The sequence below is a fragment of the Varroa jacobsoni genome, unplaced genomic scaffold (genome assembly GCF_002532875.2).
Source record: "Varroa jacobsoni isolate VJ856 unplaced genomic scaffold, vjacob_1.0 scaffold_593, whole genome shotgun sequence".
NCBI classification, from domain to species: Eukaryota; Metazoa; Arthropoda; class Arachnida; order Mesostigmata; family Varroidae; genus Varroa; species Varroa jacobsoni.
Window position 1 is genome coordinate 283,782 of NW_019213495.1, and position 20,632 is coordinate 304,413.

Sequence of the window (20,632 nt, forward strand, 5' to 3'; positions counted from 1 at the left end):
CAAATATTTATTTATTATTTTTTTGTTTGTAATAATTATACAGTATCCGTTATTACTATAGAAAAACCGCACCTCACGCTTCAAAAGCCTTCCAGAGCCATACAAAGCCAATACGACTACGAGTGAGAGAAAGTTATTTAGTAAAACAAAAAAGTTTTAACACTTTAAGTAAAAACGAATAAAGTTTGTGTGTTCTACAAATTCTACAGACGAACGACATTCATAAAATGAATAAGGATGATCTATATTATTTATGTGATGTTGCTAATTGGTCCACCTACACCGTATAATGCTGCTAGTCCTGATTTAATCCAATTCGTTCTACGCCTTCATCAATCAATAGTAGTTTCCAAGCGATTTTTTTGTTACTAACAAACAAAAGTTAGATGTTATTCTGCGAAAGAACGTGTACTCGACGAACCGACTATGTACGAACGACTATGTACCATTATTTTAGTCACATCGAGTTCTCGATTTAAGTACTATATAGCACAGGCACTTCAAAACATCATGAACTTCATTCATTTGCATACGTATGAAGTTTGTGAATGTGTATACGAATCGAATTAGCATGAGCCGTTGGCGACGATAAGTACAAGTTTATATAACAACTATTTTTCTCATTATATATTTTTTAGTCCATATAATAATAATCTGTATTATTATCAATAGAAGACACTCTTTGAAATACGGTTGACAGATGAGGATTTTTGCCTGGCGCATTACAATCTACACTTGAATTCAAATTCATGGTGAGTATATCACGGTGTAAAACATACAACTTATCGAAAAGTTTTACGTTCACATAACATTTTTTTCAAACGACAAGAACGGCTGCCGAAGAGGATTTACCACCCTTTCGCAATTTGTTTTAGTGATTGAAAATCTAACACTCGATAGAAACGCGTGCATATATATATATGTATTTCCAGCATTATAACAAGGTTACTGTGCATCTGCCCGGCTTACTAATTATGTACAAGTTGCCTTTGACCATTCCAGGCTCGACATTGCAGTGCGCTTATTCTAATGGTTCAGGCGTATCTTACATCAATGGCAGTTAACCCAGACTGGACGAGGATCGTAGGCCTGTTTTCAGTTGTTCGAATGAAAATTTAACTGGCAATTTTCACTCTGTGAAAAAGCGTTTAAGATGGCTACTTGTCGTGCTCCGACACCTGTAAGGACGAATGGCATAGACGCACGGAATTATTCCTCTCCCACATCGTAAGGCTTGCATGCCTAACAATGAGAAGAAAAAATATGCTGTAATGTTAGACAATTTCATTACGTATAACATAAACATGCAGTGTGTTGTTGTGAGCTTTGATGTAAGCGATCATACATAGTCCTACATCAACATATGTTTGACTAAATGAAATGTGTAAAAATCGAGTGAACGAGTTCGATTTTTGGCATAAATTCCTCACGGTCGGTTCGTTTACGGGAGAACATTGGGTGGCCCGAGCAGGATCGCTCTGCGGCGGAAAAGCAAATAATTACAGTTGCGCATCCATAATACGGGGCTGTGTATCTGCTCTATTCTAGGAGTTTATGATCACGATTTTAATGCAAGACATCTCGGACTTCAGTAGATGCCATCTTCGGAGATAGGGCCAGAATTTCTAACTAGAATAAGAACGTTAAATTTGTTTCTGTTACTAGTAACCGACCTCTTCTCCAAGACTGCCGACAGTGTGAATGTAGTACATGTTTAAATTTCCCGCGATTCCTATGACATCAGCTGATGTATCGTTCTTCTCGATTCTGAAACTCCTGTTGTCTTCTTGTGAGGCCCGTGGTGTATACGTATCAGCCTTTGTACGAGCCAAGATGCTATGGCGGCCCGATCTACCCCGGATACCGAGATCTGTGCACCAAAGATGACGGGAGATGTTATTCTGTGTGCGGCCTGTAGTGTACTTCATCGCGGCGCATGTACGGGGAATGCAGGATTCTGGTGCAAATTTCTGGTGCAAGTTTCTGACGCAGGGCAGTGACTTCGTTAGGTTAAGCGGCCGTTCACTGGAATGCTAATCCGTTCGCACTCCTCCGAACTTCACGACTCGCGGTATACAAACGCTATTCGAATTATAGGGAAGGAAAAAACTTTGTTGGGCGGCGGGGGGAGGGGGGAGGGAGGGTGGTAAGGGGAAGGGGTCATGTTGGATGATTGCTATTAATAGACGATAGTTGAATTCTTATTGTAACTAAGCGCCTAACTGTAGCCGGCGATCTCTTATCAGACTTTTTACGTTGAGTGCTTTAAGAGGCGTGCAAAATCAGCTTGTTTACGCCGTTACGAGTTGCCCGTTTTAGATTCTATTGCCTGAAATAGAACGTCGAGTGTAATTAAAAAATTCGCCAAATTTCATTAATCAAATTTCTATATGTGTACATATATATATATGACAAGCGGTGCAGCGGCTCTTCATGACATGAGTATCATTACATAGAGGTGAATTAAATAGAAAAGGCAGTGTAATTTAGCTTTTCACAGAGTAGTTAGGACAAAGCTTCAGTAGCCTTAATTATTTCTAGACCCACTTGATATTGAGCATAGCAGGTCAAGAAAGGACGAAATTTAGTATTAACCCTATTAATGAGATTTACAAATCGTCATGATTCTCTCCGTAGCCAAATAGAAAATCGCTTAACATATATAGTATGATACTTATTTTATAAGATAGATAACTGTTATTTAAACAGTATAGTTCGTGTAACGGTTGAGCACGCGTAGATATAGCTGAAAGCAAAAAGGCCATTTCCGAACAGTGATGGACGCAACAGCTACAGTAGTTTACTTTCAATAGATGAGATTTCCGCATGCAGCCGAGCTCCCGATTCAGAAACATCAGTTTCTATAAAAGTTAAAGAAAATATCTGTCGGTGTAGCGGCTTAAGTCGATATAGCAATAGCGCCAAAGTAAAAGTCACCAATCCGATTCCTGTTGATACCATTAGAACAGAATAAATGCTGTTCTTGCAGTGTGACATAGATGATATAATAGGCGCATGATATAGCAAACAGTATTGCGCATATACATTATAACTGTTAGTTTCCAAAGATGCAAATTTTGCGTTCAAGCTACACTGACACAGATCTATTTTATTATTCAATTCAAATATTTACCAAATTTTATAATATAACGTTAAAGGTATGATTCACAAAAGCTTGAGCAAAAGGCAGGCCAGTAATCCTGCTTTTAGCCTGGCGTCTCTTCGGAGTCAGGTCGAGTTGAGGTTCCTTGGACAAATTTGAAAATGCGATTTTAAAGCTATAGGGAAAATACCGCACCTGAGACTTGCTAAAATGAAATTTATAGATTGTTGCAATTTTTTTTGGCTTAAGTAAGCCGTCTAAAAAAGATCTTCATTCCTATTCCAATGAAATATATGAAATGTCTTGGATCATAAGTGTTACGTTATTGTTCTCAACGCAAATATATGGGGTCGGTATTGACTTGCTAAGATGATAGGCAAAGTTATAATATGACAGTATGAATGAAGTGTAACTGTTGCGTTTACAGCAGTCGGCCTATTTTCCAATGGATAAAAGCAGCCCGTACTAAACCTAAAGTCTGGCAAGAAGAATGGTTACTGCAGCGTTTAGAATTTTATAAATTAAAGTTAGAACAGCTAGGTCAGATTCGATGCTTTTTGATTTAGTATAATCCTCTAAACTTGATTTTGAGTGATTCGTACTTCACTGTTTTTTGTTGCTTTGTCCATTTATACAGGTGAACCCAGCAAAGGAGGCGACGGATTCTTACCTATAGAAACGACATGCCTGAACATGATTCGAACGGGTTTTCCTCGTTACAAAAAGTCGAACGTGACCTGCTTACGCGAACAAGTTGGACTGATGCTTGTACCGCCTACAGAGAAATACAAAATGGCAGAGCCGAAGGAAACTTAGCATCGCTATGGGTAAGGCAACACCTTCAAGATATCCTTTTTCGCCTAGGATGTACGATTCAAAAGCATCCTGGCAAAATTCTTTTTGTTGGACTGCTCACCTTGACAGTTCTTAGCGTCGGATTGAAATCCGTTGGGCTCGAGTATGAGTTGGACAAGGTTTGGACTGAGGAGGGTGGGCGTATTCAACGAGAGCTGAAGCAGCTGCAAGACCAACTCGAATTTTCCGCCTCAGGAAACGAACAAGTTATTATACAGACGGCAAGTTCAGGTGGGAACCTGCTTCATCACGAAGGGCTTCTCGCACACGTCGAATTGTTACGGCAAGCTCTTCAGGTTGAAGTGGAGCTTTTCGATTACAAATGGGGCCTCGCAGATATTTGCGTAAAGCCCACTGCACCAAGTTTTGGGCCGAGTTTCGTCGATAAACTATTTGAAAATATAATGCCTTGCGAAATTGTGACTCCACTTAGCTGCTTCTGGGAAGGCTCGAAACTGACGAACCCATGGTACTCGATGAATTCGGACACTCTCGGAATCGAGAATCTTAGCTGGCTTAACCTCAACCCAGTTAATCTATCAAAAATCATGAAAAAGAGCATGAACGCTCCTGACTTCCCATTTGAACGTATGGATAATTTTATGTCCCGGGCAGGCATCACCACAGCATACCAAGAAAAACCGTGCCTTAATCCTTATGATGATTTGTGTCCCGATACCACCCCGAATAAGAAATCTCGTAGCCTACCAGATATTGGTGCGACTCTAACAGGAGGCTGTTATGGTTTCGCAAGTAAGTATATTCACTGGCCGGAAGCCTTAACCATTGGTGGCATTCAAAGAGATCGCTCAGGAGTAGTGGTCAGTGCTGCGGCATTGCGAACCATCGTGCAGATCATGGATAACAAGGAAATGTTTGAATTTCATCGGGACACACATTATTCGCACGATATTGGCTGGAGCATTGAAAGTGCGGGCAAAGTCATCGAAGCTTGGCAAAACCAGTTTAACAGTGAAATGAAACGTCTGTCAAACCTCTTACCCGAAGCTCAAACATACCGTTTCACTACGTTCACATTCAACGCCCTCACAAATGCCCTACACAGATTTACCATACCAGACGTTTATCATTTAGTCACAGGAAGTGTCGTCATTCTTGCGCACGAGTGCGCCGCAGTGGTTTTCGTGAAACAGTCAGGAGGTTGGTGGCGTCTCTATGTCGGTCTTTTCGGTGTTGTTCTCCATGGGTTCAGCATCTCGGCAGGACTCGGCCTGTGTGGTGTGCTGCAATTGGCCTTCAACGCGACAACGACGCGGGTTTTGCCATTTTTAGCGCTCAGCTTCGGGGGCAACAGTATGTTTTTATTAGTGCACACGCTGAATAGGATCATAACCAGCGGCGCGGTTCCCGTTGACCGGCAGATAGGCGAGTGTATGAAGCGTACGGGCATGGTAATCGTCATTTCGAATGCGTCGGTTATTCTGGCCTTCGCTGCTGCGTCCGTCATACCGATCTCAGCTTTGCGGCATTTTTCGTGGCAAGGTGCCATCGTTCATGCATGTTCAGCGACCTCAATTTTCTTTCTCTTTCCAGCGGCGTGTAGTATTGAACTCTACAGGAAGAGATCGCCGGTCCATCACGAACGGACTGCTCATTCAGCCCGACGACCAAGACCCGAAAGCAGTGCAGGTACAGCAGTTCCGGCTTATGAAACGCCGCAAGTGAGCGATCATTCTCGATTTGATAGCGTCCAAATACCGCGACACGAAATTGAACAAGTAAGGCGGGAGGAGTCTCCTTGTATTGTGAAAAGTAGATGCTGTAGATGGTCGCTGACTCAATTCGTTATAAAGGGCTACAACTTTTTGATCTTTCGTCCCGTAATGCGAAGTCTGCTAATTTTATCGCTTGTTGGTCTGCTAATGTTCGGATGCTGGGGAGTTTTTTATATAGAGAATGGTATCAAACTTACCGATGTCATCCCCGCTCATACTGAAGAATACGAGTACCTTCGCTATCACGAACGATATTTTGGAACCTACCGCATTTTCGCAATCACTCAAGCCGACTTTGATTACCCGTCCAATCAAAGTCTTCTGTACGAATATTATAACGCGCTGAAGAAGGTTAAGCAGATCGTTAAAAACGAACATGGTGATTTGCCGGGATTTTGGCTTACCTATTTCAGAAAGTGGCTTATCGAACTGCAGGAGTTATTTGACAAGGAATGGAAAAGTGGACACATAACAGCAGAGGGTTGGACTGCTAACGCATCACAAGATGGCATCCTAGCTTATAAGCTGCTTGTACAAACGGGCCTTGCTGACACACCAGTGGATAAACAGCTTCTCCCTCGTAATAGACTTGTCGACTCTCAAGGGGTTATTAACCCCAAACCGTTCTACAACTACCTCACTGCATGGTATAACCATGACGCGCTCGGCTACACATTATCCCGTGGCTCACTTGTGCCTCAGCCGAGATACTGGCGCGACACAAGAACCACCACAAAAGACACCAAGGATCTCACAATTGCCAAGTCGTCTGCTATTGAATTCGCTCAGATGCCATTTTACTTACACGATCTCTGTTCAACTTCGACGATTACGGCTGCAGTCGCAAGAGTTCGATCGATCTCTGATAAGTTTCAGGAACGAGGCTTGCCCAATTTCCCCTCGGGCCTGCCGTTTATTTACTGGGAGCAGTATCTACATTTGCGCTTCTATTTAGCGTCCGCAGTTGCGTTTATCTTTGTGGCGATCTCCGTCGTCTTGGTGACGGTATTACTTAATGTCTGGACGACACTTCTTATCGTCCTCTTGCTGGGTGTTAGTCTTGTTCAAGTGTTTGGTGCAATGCATGCCCTGGGTATAGCATTGAACGCAGTTCCTGCAGTGCTAGCCGTCGTTAGTACCGGTCTAGGAATGGAGTCAATGCTTTGCCTGTGCGTCGGGTTCCTAACAGCGCTCGGCTCTACGAAAAAACACCGAACAACCATGGCACTAGAATACATGATTACTCCTTTAACATGTTCAACGATAAACAAGCTTATCAGCGTGATACTGCTGGCGTTTTCTGAATTCGATTTTGTCTCTACATACTTTTCGTGCCTGCTGTCCGCTATAGTCGCTATCTATGCGTATAACAGTTTTGTCGTGCTGCCCGTTCTCCTGAGCGTGATTGGCCCTTCATGCGAATTGGTCCCGCACAACAACCCGAACCAAATCGATACTCCCAGTATGCAATCATCGCCAGAGCTCGAGCTCCGAGCTTCCTCTCCGGCAACGCATTCCTTTCAACATCATTCAATCCTCGGTAGTAATTATCAGATTCATCCGGACAGGGGGTCCTCAGAAGTATGTCAACTTCCATACCCTCGACACTCATTATCGACGATATCCGAAGAAAGAACCTCGTGCAGGACGACATCTCCAGGCTCGGCGCTGACGCCAACAGGAGTTGTTATTTTGCCAGAAATCACTGTTGAAACAACTATTGTTAGGAGCTCATTACTAGGACAAGTAACTACGAGTTCGTCGGAATCGACGGATGGGGAGACCCAAAGCACCTCAGGGGCGTTCAGAGTACCACTTAATAAAGGCGACACTACAAAAGTGAAAACGAGGGCAAAAATGAAACTCAAACTCCCTGCGATGCAATAGCACAACTGAACTCTAGGCAAATACTTAATATCGGAGCGAGGTGTCACTTATCATTCACTGCCGGTGTTAATACTGATTAGTATGAATAGGTCAATAACTATCTTGGAATAATTTATAGATTCACACGACGTACGAAGTTCTTTTATTGTCGTCGTTAGCGTATAAATGGACTGGTTATTGAGCTGCATGCGGCCAGGGGAACTGTCTGCTTCGAATGTATGCAACTCGTATAACGAACATGAACCTCTGAAATTTTTGGTAATGAATTAGTTAAGCGGCAACGTTGCGTTTTACGTTAAACGGATATGCAGATTTCGTTGGAAAGGCGGCCACGACTTGTAATCTTGTTTAGACAGAGATTGAGAACTGTAGTCAAAGTTCAGTATAGTAAAGTTCAGAAGCGGTGTATTTCGGACCTGTGGTTCGTCGGCACTTCGGCGTTCCCAGGAAGCGGTCTACCTCGTTGCAAAAATCTTGCTTTGTGACATTCGTTAAAAATTTCGTTTAACAAACCGAGAACGTCACCAATGAGAATTCAGGCGTTAGTGAGCAGGGATCAGCGTTTGATGGAACCTCACTAATCAGTTGATATGAGCTTCATCTTCTGCCAAACATTGTATGCGAATATAGAATTGTATACATGTATAAAGAGTGCCACGATTCATTTACTCAATTGTGAACATCTACTGTAGATTGAAGGCGACTGATTAGCTGGTCAGCGAATGTACATTACTGTGACAGTGCGACACGTTTATTAACAGATCATAGGCAATATTTATTATATATATTTATTTATTTATTTATAATTTATTATTATTATTATTGTTAGAGTATTTACATTGGTTCATCCGAACTAAGCGTGCGTATGCAAAAGGCTGGCGAAACGTATTTCACATTGCTAATCTGTGGCATGGATTCAGAATCACTTATCAATATTATTAATAACTTTGATTTATATTAAATAATACGCGACATTATATTGTAATAATAAGTGTTAATTTCGTCTGCTAGCGGATCTGCCATAGTAATGATTTTCAACATATCCTTCTTAAGTTAGGCAGGCGTACGAATATTTGATTTGTGTATTCACAAAATCGACAAGCGTACAGTAGAAAAACATTTTCAAACTGAAATACAAGCTATCTTTAGTGAGCGAGCTTAATAAACGCCATGGACTGAAGCAGCAAGCTTGACTAGCCATCTATCATACATGAATCAAACTACTATCCGTATTTTGATACCTTTTGCTGGTTCCGTTAAATCAGCTTCGCAATACAAATAGCATGACGATCTCAGCTCCCGAACGCAAAGTACTGAGCAACGTTCTATCTTCAATTGGTAAGTTACAAAATCGAATCCTTTTTTTTTTTTTTTGTCATTATTTGACACCAACAAGAATGCTAGACAGCTTCACATTTTCCAAGCGTTTATCACGCCTGTTATGTTCACGACATATTTGTTGTATCATATTTTGTGAAAACTGTAAACAAATACGCTTGTACATAGTTAATACAGTAACTGGGTATTTTTTTTACCTTGAATAAAAAATATTTCAACTAAAGATAACACTCGTTGTATTAATTTAGCAACAATTTTTAGCAAATGATTCATAGAAAGCTATTAACAGTATAAAACTTATATCTTTAAGTATGCTGTAACAACATGCTGCGGCACGTTTTACGGCTCTAGATGATAAACAGTCAAAGAACCTTTGTTACCTTTATTATCGTCGTTAACTATTAGGCCAGTTTGTTATGTTATGTATACCGAAACTTACTTATGATTTGTTTAGCGACGCTTATTGTTTAGCAATAACTTAAACCCACTGAGTAAATAGAATAGACCTAATCTGCGATGATGTTGCTTTCCTAGTTTACAATATGACCAAATTTACCATTACATACATCCATTCTTCAAGTCGACGGCATTTCGGCTGTCACAAATAACGTGGCAGTTCTCAAAAAAATGCATTTGACTAGATTCTTTTATTGCTATACCGCCGTAGCTGCTCTTTACACCAAGTCTGTGCGCCGAAAACATGATGTTCGATGCCCCAAAAGGCTCGCACCGAAGTGGAATTCGATGAAAATCAAATGAACAATTTCACACAAACCCATAACTGGAAGAATAAAAATGGGACACAAGAGTCACAAAATCTTCGTGGAGAAGTACCCTGACCTACTTTCAGATGGTGTGGTCATATGTGTCTGATTCTTACACATTATTTTTTAAATAACACTTGCAAACTATTCGTTTGTGGGGTTTGTTAGCACGTAACTAGAGCAAGTTCAATGCGTGACCTTGGCTTTGATATGGAAATTGCCTTTGGGAAAACCTAAGCGTTCCTTTAGATCGTGCTATTACTGCTGCTGTTGCTCCTGATGTCATCCTATCTTTTAGCGTCGTTCTTCACGGTATGATTTTTTATGCCTTGCGGTTTTTGCATTCCGGCTGTAGGTGTAGCCATGATGAAGTTCCGTGCACACTCCTGGTATAAATCAGCGCATACCTCACCACGCAATCCTTGCATCGCAGCAGGCCAGTGTTTCGATGTCTTACTGAAGTGGGCTCGAATCGCCTTCAGAAACCCTACAAGCATTGATTAGACAGACAGATAGGACATTTGGCTCATTTAATTGTTCATAGTAAACAGCACGAAAAATTGAGATAAAAATCATATAGAGGGCATAAGGAGCGTGTCTCTTGGTACGAGGCGAAAGCATGCGCAAAAGTTATTGAGTTAACTAAAGAAGATAAAACTTAGCACTATTTTTGAAGTTTTATGTAATACAATTTTTAGATACTTAAAAAGAAATAACCCTGTTTTGTTGCAAAAAAAAATAGAAATAGCATGTATGCTCGATAGATACGGGGCGTTTATATATTTATATAAAAAAAACTGTGTTATTCGAAGATAAATTGATTTCGTTTTGATTTTATCACACATGTAATGCAACGAACGTTACAAACTGATCTGAACCTATACATAAATGAGCTTGGCAATTTTTTGATTGGGAACGCTCTCAATCCCAGAGAAGTTTTGCTGCTTGAAGAAACAAATTAGGGAACTTTTTCTTAGGGATCCCAAAAAATTCGTGTATTGACAGTTAACGAATAGCAGGAGATGATTACTTTAGCAGAACACTTTTCTAATTTATATAAGGAACAAAAAGCTATTGATAGCAAGGTCGAACCAGTTTGTTGGCGAATTCATCTTCGTAGTTATGCGCCCCTACATATCATGCGCAAGCCTGTTTTATTGCACAAGTAGCACTAATCTAGGGTAACTGCAGCTGGCTTTCTGATTAGATTAAGAAGAACAAGGTTCCGAAGGTTTGCACTTGCTGAAGTTTTGTATAAGAGTAAGTTAAGCACACAAATAATTTATAATAGGCAAAAAATGTACATTTAGATATCATGGATGGCGTTAATCGGTCCACTCGAAAGATTAGTAAGCAGCTCTTCTTCCTCATCAATCATTTTGTTGTGTTCTTTAGCTTTATCCTATATAAATATTACAAACAACAGATAGCGCTACATATCAACGGCTCTATAGAACAACTAGAGTCCGTATAATAGTAGTCTAGCTTTCTACCTAAAATAATATAATTACACTTAAACAATTATTCGGTTTCATTACTTGCGGTGACAAAAAGAAAGTACGTCGGGGGCGCCATGGCACCCCTATTAACGTGTACGAGACTGTGCTAACATACCAGCCACTCGCTTGTTACGATGAAGAACATAGGCGCCAGCCTCGCAAGCCGCTTTTGCTTGGCAGTTTCTCGGAATGCGCGTGAACCGAAGAACAGTGTCAAGTATGTCCCAGTGGAGGAAACGCCCGATAAAGCTATTGCTCAATGACCTCTCGCTTATCTGAATCCGACATAAAGTTAAGTACTTGAAATTTATCGCTTTTAACGATAACTTGAGTGCAAAAATTTGAAACCACTTATACAGATTTACTTAAATACATCATATTAAAGCTTTGACAATGCTGTGCTGTGTTGCTGGTGAGGCATAAAACAGCCAGGGACGCGTTAACCGCTACGATTGAAATATTTATTTAGGACCGACGTTTTGTTAATGTATATTTGAACACCTATGCCATATGCACACAGCTATAAAAAAAAAAAAACTATATCTAGTTGATATGTACTGAAGTTATTAACATTAGCAGATGCGAAAACCCGCCAAAACTTTATGATTCAAAATATTCGGTATCTATGTAGATTCTTAGCTAGGTAAGCGCGGTATTGTACCAAAGAGGTCAAACATATCTTAGTTAAAGACACAAAAGCACTCTTTGTGACAACTTCCGCTCAATTGTTCTTTTATTAACTGCGGCAAATGTTTAATTGCTCCGAAGTAATGATTATATGATTATCTGTTCTTAAAGAAAAGAATCTGTCAGCATCCTCACCTCGACACTGCTCATAAATGGTCCAATCCATTTTACTAAGTGGTTCCCGAACTCGATGAGGGTTTCAATAACGCTAGCTAACACGGTGCCGACAAGATTTGGAAGGTAATCCTTCAGCTGTAAACCAAAACGCTTCGGTATAAATTGATCTAAATTTTGCATAAAAATCCCACTGTTAAAAACATATTTACCGCCGTAATTCTGATTACAGTGCACTCAAACGAAAACAACAAAGAATCTATCTACGTAAAATAAACATGAAAATTTTTTCTTCAAACGAGATTGTTTGCCAAATAAGTGACACTTATTTCGCCCAGCAGGCCCTCTCGCATACTAGGACCTCGTTAAATCAATCAAAAACATTAAATATAACGGGGCGTTATAAAAGAAAGTTATGATTGCTAAAAATATGGGCACAAAATTGTTGACTTCAAAATACGAGTCATTAAGTCCGCTAATTCCTGTGGTTCTTCATAGCTTTTTATTACAGTATATTATAATATAGTTCACACTTTTGATGTATCCTCACTCGGAAGTATAATTTATCCTAAAAGGACCCACTTAAGGTATAAGTAGTCACTATATTCATTTAAACATAATGATTCGATTATGCAACTTACAGTCGGCATAGCTCTGGAAACGACCAGCGGATGCATCACGATTTTTCCTATGTACGTCACTAGCACTTTCATCATATCAAATGTTTCAGTTGTCCGTTGTAGCATCGATTCGTAAACTTCCGAAGTCGTAGGGTCCGCTTTGGACGTCGGTACCACCGTTACAAGATTGAGCGATATCAACACAACTAAACAGTAATAAAACTTCATGGTCAATAGAACCTTTTGCATAGACGCTAGCTAAATGCAGAGTGCTTGGCCAGCGCTCAACGGACAACTGCTATCGTAACTTAAATTGAAACACAAGTCGAAGCGCCTCCCCAACTTCCAAGCCTGGGTCAAAAATGAATTGGCTTGTTTCAGCGATGCTAGTCACTTGGCAAGTGGAGTTTACCACACCCCGCGCCCATTCTTACAGAGCCTTGTTCAGATGCTTGAATTCGTAGTAAGAGACGAGAAGGACTGAGGTGTTCTACCAGCGTACAATTTGGGTCAAATCTACATTGAGCGCTCACAATCAGACGAAGAAGAAGAATTGCATTGTTTGAAGATGATTAATCACCGCCCTGCGACTCTTGAGCCCCTGGATACGACCGGAGTTAGGGTTTCATCCGAACCTTTTTTAACTCAGCCGGAGAGTCGCCCGTGCAACACTAAGGACACCATTGGAGCTATAGGGTTTTTGCCTCTTTGGTTTCTGCTTAGCGGTATGAGATTTACATCGCATTGTCGAGCAATAGACATTTAATCTTTGATTCTAACTGAGGGTTACTTTCGCCAAATCTATACCTACTTAAATTTGTTGGTGAACAAGGGGGTTGATAATAATGTTACTCAGTAACCAGAATAAGTTGCGCTGGTTCAAACAAAGAAAGGGAGGCCCTGAAACTGCTACGGTTAGGCCTAGTACTGGGAAATTTAAGAGGCTTGCTTTCGCACAACCCATTTCAAAAGTTGAAGCGGGGTTCGCAGACTCAAGAAATTTATCAGTTCTTTTGTTCATGCCACCTGCTCACAAGTCGCATATTGCAATTTGGAAATGCTTCACAGAACCAAAGATTGCTTTACCAGGCAAATTCTTTTAATTTGTATGCATAATTTTAATATACTTGGAATCGTATGATTATTTAAAAATCAAAGTAGTGAATTTTCAATGTTGGAAAGTAAGTGTGAAACCAGAGATACTATATATACGTTTAAAATTATATGTATAGTTATAGCTGAATAAAAAAATATTTTTAGCATATCATTTTGGATTTTATATAACTTTTATTATCTACGCCTTTCACATAATATATATGTATATACAAGTTGATCATGAAAGTTTGGCTCGTTGGGTTAATTAGCCTGGCCAATCAGTTTTGTCATGCTTCCATCTGACTGACTCCACCATTGACTGAGGTCGCCTGCATATCTCTGAACAGCTGCTCGATAGCCATCTTAGACAAAAGAATCAGGAAATGCTGTTACTTTGCTTCTTAATCGGTGGTTGCTGTCGCCTTCGTCTTCGAAGTGCGGTTGTCATTATCGCTAGGATTAGTTAACTATACCCCTACCACAAAACAGTCGAGGACCATGTATTTAAAAAGGTTACATGGAATATATTTAGACGAACTATGTGAAAATAGGTATGACTGATAGCACAAACGTGTCTAAATACCGTGTTTAACGTCGCTTGAAACAGTACCATGATAATAAGGCTACTTAGCCGCATGTCATACTTTTCCTTACGTGTTTACAGATAGATATATTATCTTAGCCATATATACAAAACCACGTACTTAGTTCGATCTGTACGCTGAGGTGCTTTTCTACTTGAGTAAGCAAAATTGGAGAGTGTAGTATTAGTTATTAACTGTGACCCTATTTACTAGTCTAGCCAATGTCAATCCCACGCTGAGCTGATGTACGGCAATTGTAGGTCCTTCACACGGAACGGAATTGCGGATAATCAATATCGAAAATTCACCGCCTAAAATCAGTATTAATCGGTGAACGCCTTCTCTATGGGCTCTGCGTAGCGATCCTATACAGTTACTATTTGTAAGCAAATTATAAACACTGGACTTGCGTTACTAGAGCGCAAGAGATAGTGGAAGAAGCGTTTTCTATTGCCAATTTCTTACAACGAATGAACATCTAGAAGCTCCGCTGACTTAGTCTCATCTCCAATATAGTTCATTAGCAAAATCAAATAAATAAAATAACTATTTTAGTAGTTATATCTTTAATCATTATGGATTCCCGATCGATTCTTTCGCATCGTCCCCATATTTTATTTACCTTTTTCAGTGCTTTCTTTTTTACTATAAGGAGATTTTGTAAACTATTATTTAAAAAATCGCAACACTGCCACAGTTTAATAAAATGAACAAGCATTTTCAAGGTTATTTATTATATTAAGTATACGTGCGAGAAGCTAGCTTCTTCTGCTCGAGCCGTTTGCGGCGCCAAATGCTGAGGTGCTAGCCGGATACAGTAGTATTATCGCTTCGTGTTGTATACTGATGTCGTTTATATAGCAATTGGCACTGCTGTTGCCCTGTTTGGTCCAGTTCAACTTGTTATCTTCGCTATACCGACAATGGATGTTGAGCACCAATGAAGTTCTCCTGGCAGCTGGAGTATATTTTTTCGCAAGGCTCTCCTCGTAATCCGTTCATCATAGCTGGCCAGTGAAAGGATACATTGGCTAAATGCGAACGCATGGCATTTAGAAAGCCTGTGTTGAGAAGCGAAAACAAAAATGCAACTAATACATTTGCGATCTCCAGTAACGATAATTATTGTGACTAAGGACAGCTATGAGTTATGACAACTTATTAATTAGTAACTAGCAAGCAGTAACTGTGAGCTAATAATAACTCTATTTTTAAGTTATTCTTTCTGTATTCTATAGGACTAGTTTGAAATACAACAAATTTTGCTATTCTTTAATACCCTACCAACACTTTTTCGCCCTAAAATCCAGCGATATTTTGCTGGGTATTATATTTTCACAATGTTACTTTTTCAACGCCACTTCTGACAATATATGCGCTGCGGTTAGACTCATCTCTAATTTCAGTCGCACTAGCGAAGAAAGTAGCGGTCCCTCTGTCGATGCATTTCTTAACAGCTAACTTTTCTATTGATATCTGGGGATTCAAGAGCGCCGCATGCTAAAACTCAGAACTTAAGGGCACCAAATAATCAACGGTATCTTAATCCTGGCAGCCAAAATGGCGAAAATGTTTTGCTTCGATGATGCCCCTCTCGGCGCCATCTAAATTGGTGCTGGCTACAATCCGACCTTGTCAAAGGGGCAGATATTTGCTTCTTATACATTCTAAATTCTGCTAGATTCCCTTTGTTGCTCAGAAAGCAGTCAGCTATAGAGATTCTGATGTTTTTTATAAACGTCGTGCCTGACGTGCGCAACGATTATGTTACAGGGCGACCAGCTCAAGATGTGAGAGGTGCTACGGCCAGTTGACTTAGCCTCGTATCGCTGTCTCTTCCCACATCGACGTCTCCTACAATACTTCAGCTATACAGAAGGCGGATCTTTCAGTAAGTAGGCCAGTGGATCACCTGACTATCTTATAGCTAGAACACTCCCATTCGTGCCTTCACTAGTAGCAGTCAGAGCTCAGATGGACTCGTGTTTTGACCGAAGGCTCGGTGATAATATATCCATACAGACTGTCGAAGGCGTTCTCAAAATACGAAGTTAATTTCTTATTTAGCTGCCCCTGCTTTTTGGGGCGTGTTTGAATGGTTTCTTTCAACGCTAAAAACGTTTAATGCAACAGCATGCATTCACACTGTAGAACAACATATTAATGTGTTAAATACGTCGTAATTATTTACATAATTTTGTGAATGCACCGAGGAAAACGGTTTTAGAATTAGGAATTTTTTTAATTTAAAAAAAGCTAGCTTATGTGAATATCCTATAAGCTTGTCGTAAAATCATAATAAATGACAAATTTAAATTAATAATATGTCGACAAGACGGCTTTGTCGACTGAATTTTTCGCATGGTGTTTGATTTAGTTCTGTGATAAAATAAAGAGAGCTTTTTCTTTGTTTGTGAACGCCTCAATGAAGATCTTTTTTTTTACATATAAGTGTTGTCTAACTTACGTGCAACTCGATAATTTTGGTTTAATACGTAAGCACCGCATTCACAAGCAGCCTTCGGGCGGCAGCTTCTTCGAACGCGCATTAAACGGAGACCGCTACCCAGGACGTCCCATTGAAATAGGTTACCGAGAACACTTTCGCTTAAATAACGTCCGGTCATCTGTATGGTTAAATATTGATAATATCGCAATATTGTGTGATTATCTTGCACATTTTTGGAGTTCTTAGTCCTATTCTAAAAAATCATTACTTACTATTTTTCGATATGTGAAGCAAGCCGAATTCTATTATACGCACACGCCTTTCAGACCTGATTAATGCGAGTCAAACGCTTCCTTATCACAAATACTTGTAAATTGCTTATTGATTTAATATTTGTTTTGAGAAAAAGAGCACATTAAATGACAATCGTGCTAAGAAAAGCAAATCGTATAAGGTCGACAACATTTCGGCACTTACTTCGATTGTTTCAGTGGATGGTTCCATCCACTTGAGTAGTCGCAGCCCGTAGTCGATAACCAATTCCAGGATATTCGTTAAAACACCACCCACTAGGTTTGGTAGGAAGCTCACCATCTGTGTTGCAATAGCACATGTTCGAAAGAATCACGACAAAACGATCTTTAGGGACTCAAGAAATTACTCGATTTCGAATTACTGACCAAACAAATTATTCAATACGCCTACAGGAAAAGAAGGAAAAGAACGACATAGCTAGCATCTACGCAATCAATTTGAATTTTCCAAACGCAAAAACTAGCTTAAATATTTTCCTGATAGCTGATATACGGGATTTGTTTAATGCATTAAAAGTTTTACCTAGCACATCTGATCTACTTAGTTACTTCTGACAATCGTTCACATACGAATTGCTTGATCAAATTTACAAATCGAAGCATTCCGTGTTACGTACATTTTGTATAGATAAGATCCACTGCTTCACCAACAATATGATTTAGTTGAAAATAGAGTGGAAACATGTTAAGCTGAAGAGTATGAACCCCCATTTGTAGGAATTTTCTAGACGTTGGCGATGAGATACAATATTTATAAGAATCTTCTGTTTTTAAATTCTTTCTTGTTTTAATATGTACGAAATGTTTCGTATACAGACATTTCCATCGGTTTAGAATCTTTGTTATATATACATAAAACAGCTAATATATATCAGAAAATGTTTCGGCTTAACGGGACTTTTCCATGAAACGAAATAACGTAGACAGAGACGTGTTATCGAAATGGGTGAACGACCCATCGGAGAGGTGAAAAGAATCAACTGGCGCATATTATTCCTTGACATGGATGGCGCGTCAGGCTGTTCCTCGATGGCAGGGAGCATATTCTTCTTTTCTGGAAATTCAGCGACTTTTTTTACAACGGTACGAACCCTCTTTCGAGCAAGCAAACAAAAGTTCCATTTTCAATTCAATGGCCAATCAAAATAGTCAAACCTAGTTACGTAGCAGCAGCCCTAGCGTCCAGGAACGAAAAAAAAAAAAGAAAATTCTCTACAACCGTATTAGCCATGTAGAAGAAACGATCATCCGACCTGTGACTTAGTAGTTATATTTTCATAAAATATCATTAACCATTTTGCAATTGATGCACCACCAGAAAATCTGAAAAAACACTGGAAAAATATACATACATTCGGCATCGCTTTTGCAAGCACCGTGGGTGAGAAGATAGCCTCCCAGAATTGTTCTCGGAGAGCCGACAAGACTCCGATGAAGTCTTTGAAATCCTGTGCTAGTGAATTCTCTCGTCCAGACGCTTCTCGCGCTGTTGAGGTCAAACTTGCGGTTTGTAGTCCATCAGAGATTTCCAGAGTTTGGCAATACGGGATGCATGCAAACCAGTTTATCGAACATAAAATCACTAACAGAGACGAGAACTTCAACCATAACGGGCTGCCATGCCGAGAAAATCCGCGATACATTTTTACAATCGCCTTTTACTTCAAAGTACTGCTCGGCCCGCACAGAATATACAACAATGTTTCAAGCCGCGCCCGATGCGTTCTCAGCCGAAGTTCTCTTCTCAAGTTTATCTTGCCAATATTCTACAGTGCTCATGTATTACGGTGCGCGTTCGGTACAAGTGTAACAATGTGTTAAGAGCACATTGCGCGCACAGCTCGCAGATGGCACCGCCTCAGATTCGTTCGCAGTTTAGATGCTGGCATAAATGTGGGAATTAAAACACGAAACACGAGAGTTCAACTCTAGGAAAACACATCGAACACATTCGGTATTAAAAAACACATTTTCTGATTCATTAGGCAAACTGTGAAGTTTAACTGGCAAGCAAGTGAAGAACGGTGCGTTGTTATAGCTTTTTCGTTATCATGTCTAATGCTGTGGTTGTCACCTCAGCTATGCACACATTTGTTATTAATAACGGCAGTAGCTGAATGATCAGGATGACAGCGGCTAATCGCAAACGACACTACCATGAATACCAGCTAATACATGGAACCTTATTTTACATCTCCTCTGCCCCAGTCGGCACTGCCTGTTCTGCATCCACTGACTCGTGTTGTGACCCAGTCGCTGCCGTTTTACTGGCACGTATCTAGATACTAGGCCGTTTCGCTTTACGTGAGAGTGACTACCATTGCTCTACGCCAGCAGTCCACTGCCACTGGTGTGAGTACGTTCGCCTTTCTTCTTTAAGCCGGGTTGCTCTGGGATGTTGTTCGAAATGGTGAAGTCGGCCTGTTTGTACTTGGCACTCGCGGCCGACGCCGGTCAGGGCGATTACCATTGGTTCGTACCGCGCACGAAGTTCTGAAAGTGAGGCTTTGAAGAAGGCGGCGACAGAAGAAGGGCGAGAGAAAAAATACGATGAACATATCGACTAGTATTACTGCTTAACGAATCCGGCAGTGTACGGGAGAGCGTGAGGAAAAATTGTAGATTGGTAACTGTTATTTATTAGCGATCTCGTTACAAACAGTGCTAAGAAATAAATGATTATTGCTTTGTTTGTAAATGTGGAAGCCTTTCAGCGGTTCCATGGGAACATGTTAGTCATAGTACAGTAGAGGCCATGGAATACTGTGCATGCATTTATCTTATTTAATATTTATCTTCACTAAATCATCGAAGCGGCATGTAAAAGAATATGTATATATTTTTCGGTGTGTCAAATGGGTTGCGCAAAAGAGAGGAACATAATTTTCATTATGATGCATACAGCATTTACCTGCGAGCAAGATTCGGAGAAAAGGATCATCAAAAAAATATCTTACTATTGCAACTAAAACAGATTATATATGGAACAATGAAGTTTATAGGTGGAGCCAAGAAACAAACGCAATCGACGAAAGGATTGACAAAAGATGGCTGACAAGTACAACGGAGCTCTCTTGCGTTGTTCGTGAACAGCTTCTAGTTCCTGCAAGATTCGATGCAGTGCACGATGTTTTCATTTGTCTAAAATTAATTCGATAAATGAAAGCAGCTATAGCAAGACGAGATGTGAAGTCGGCTTAAATAGGGCAGCAAAAAGCGTCTGAAGAAAGGCGTCTTGGCGAAATTATCTTAGATAATAATCTCCCCTTTTGTTTGTAGAGAATCGTTTTTTGTACGAATCAACTATGGGCGTCGTATGACGATTCGAGTGGCGCAATACCTTTGCATCTGGTCGCATGCCTTGCATGATTTAACTCTATTAATAATAATGAATTGATGAAGCCGACTGAGGAGGCGGAAAAAATGATGAATTAATAATGGAGTACAGTGAGGAAGCGGAAAAAAATTCTCTCGAGTAATCATTCTGGTGGAGAAACAATTGTTTCTGGTGGAGTAACAGTTAATCGTTAGGCAGCAGAAACATACCTATTAAATGTGAAAGATACCTCAACCAGAAGCAATGAAAG

At 40.2% G+C, this 20,632-nt stretch overlaps 3 protein-coding genes across 5 annotated transcripts; 1 reads left to right on the forward strand and 2 right to left on the reverse strand.

The window, feature by feature from the left end:
* Positions 1-1,679: 1,679 nt before the first annotated feature.
* LOC111261749 (protein patched) lies at positions 1,680-16,708 on the forward strand. Of its 3 annotated transcripts, none has more exons than XR_015311658.1 (3): positions 1,680-2,071; positions 3,741-8,919; positions 16,056-16,708. XR_015311658.1 is itself a non-coding variant. In XM_086968834.1 (2 exons), exon 2 carries the CDS (start codon positions 3,787-3,789, stop codon positions 7,579-7,581), a length of 3,795 nt encoding a protein of 1,264 aa, XP_086824960.1. In that variant the 5' UTR covers positions 1,680-2,071; positions 3,741-3,786; the 3' UTR covers positions 7,582-9,147. The 3 variants fall into 3 exon arrangements, 1 of the variants encoding a protein (XP_086824960.1); XR_015311657.1 differs by lacking the exon at positions 16,056-16,708 and adding an exon at positions 10,039-10,125; XM_086968834.1 differs by lacking the exon at positions 16,056-16,708 and having other exon boundaries at positions 3,741-9,147.
* Positions 9,971-12,336, reverse strand: LOC111261746 (uncharacterized). Its single transcript, XM_022835468.2, has 3 exons — positions 12,005-12,336; positions 11,298-11,457; positions 9,971-10,170 (listed from the first exon to the last, which is right to left on the reverse strand). The coding sequence occupies exons 1-3, from the start codon at positions 12,164-12,166 to the stop codon at positions 9,971-9,973; spliced, it is 522 nt and encodes a 173-aa protein (XP_022691203.2). The 5' UTR covers positions 12,167-12,336.
* Positions 14,980-19,681, reverse strand: LOC111261750 (uncharacterized). Its single transcript, XM_022835473.2, has 4 exons — positions 18,398-19,681; positions 17,209-17,325; positions 16,750-16,909; positions 14,980-15,343 (listed from the first exon to the last, which is right to left on the reverse strand). Exons 1-4 carry the CDS (start codon positions 18,686-18,688, stop codon positions 15,195-15,197), a joined length of 717 nt encoding a protein of 238 aa, XP_022691208.2. The 5' UTR covers positions 18,689-19,681; the 3' UTR covers positions 14,980-15,194.
* Between the last annotated feature and the right edge of the window lie 951 nt (positions 19,682-20,632).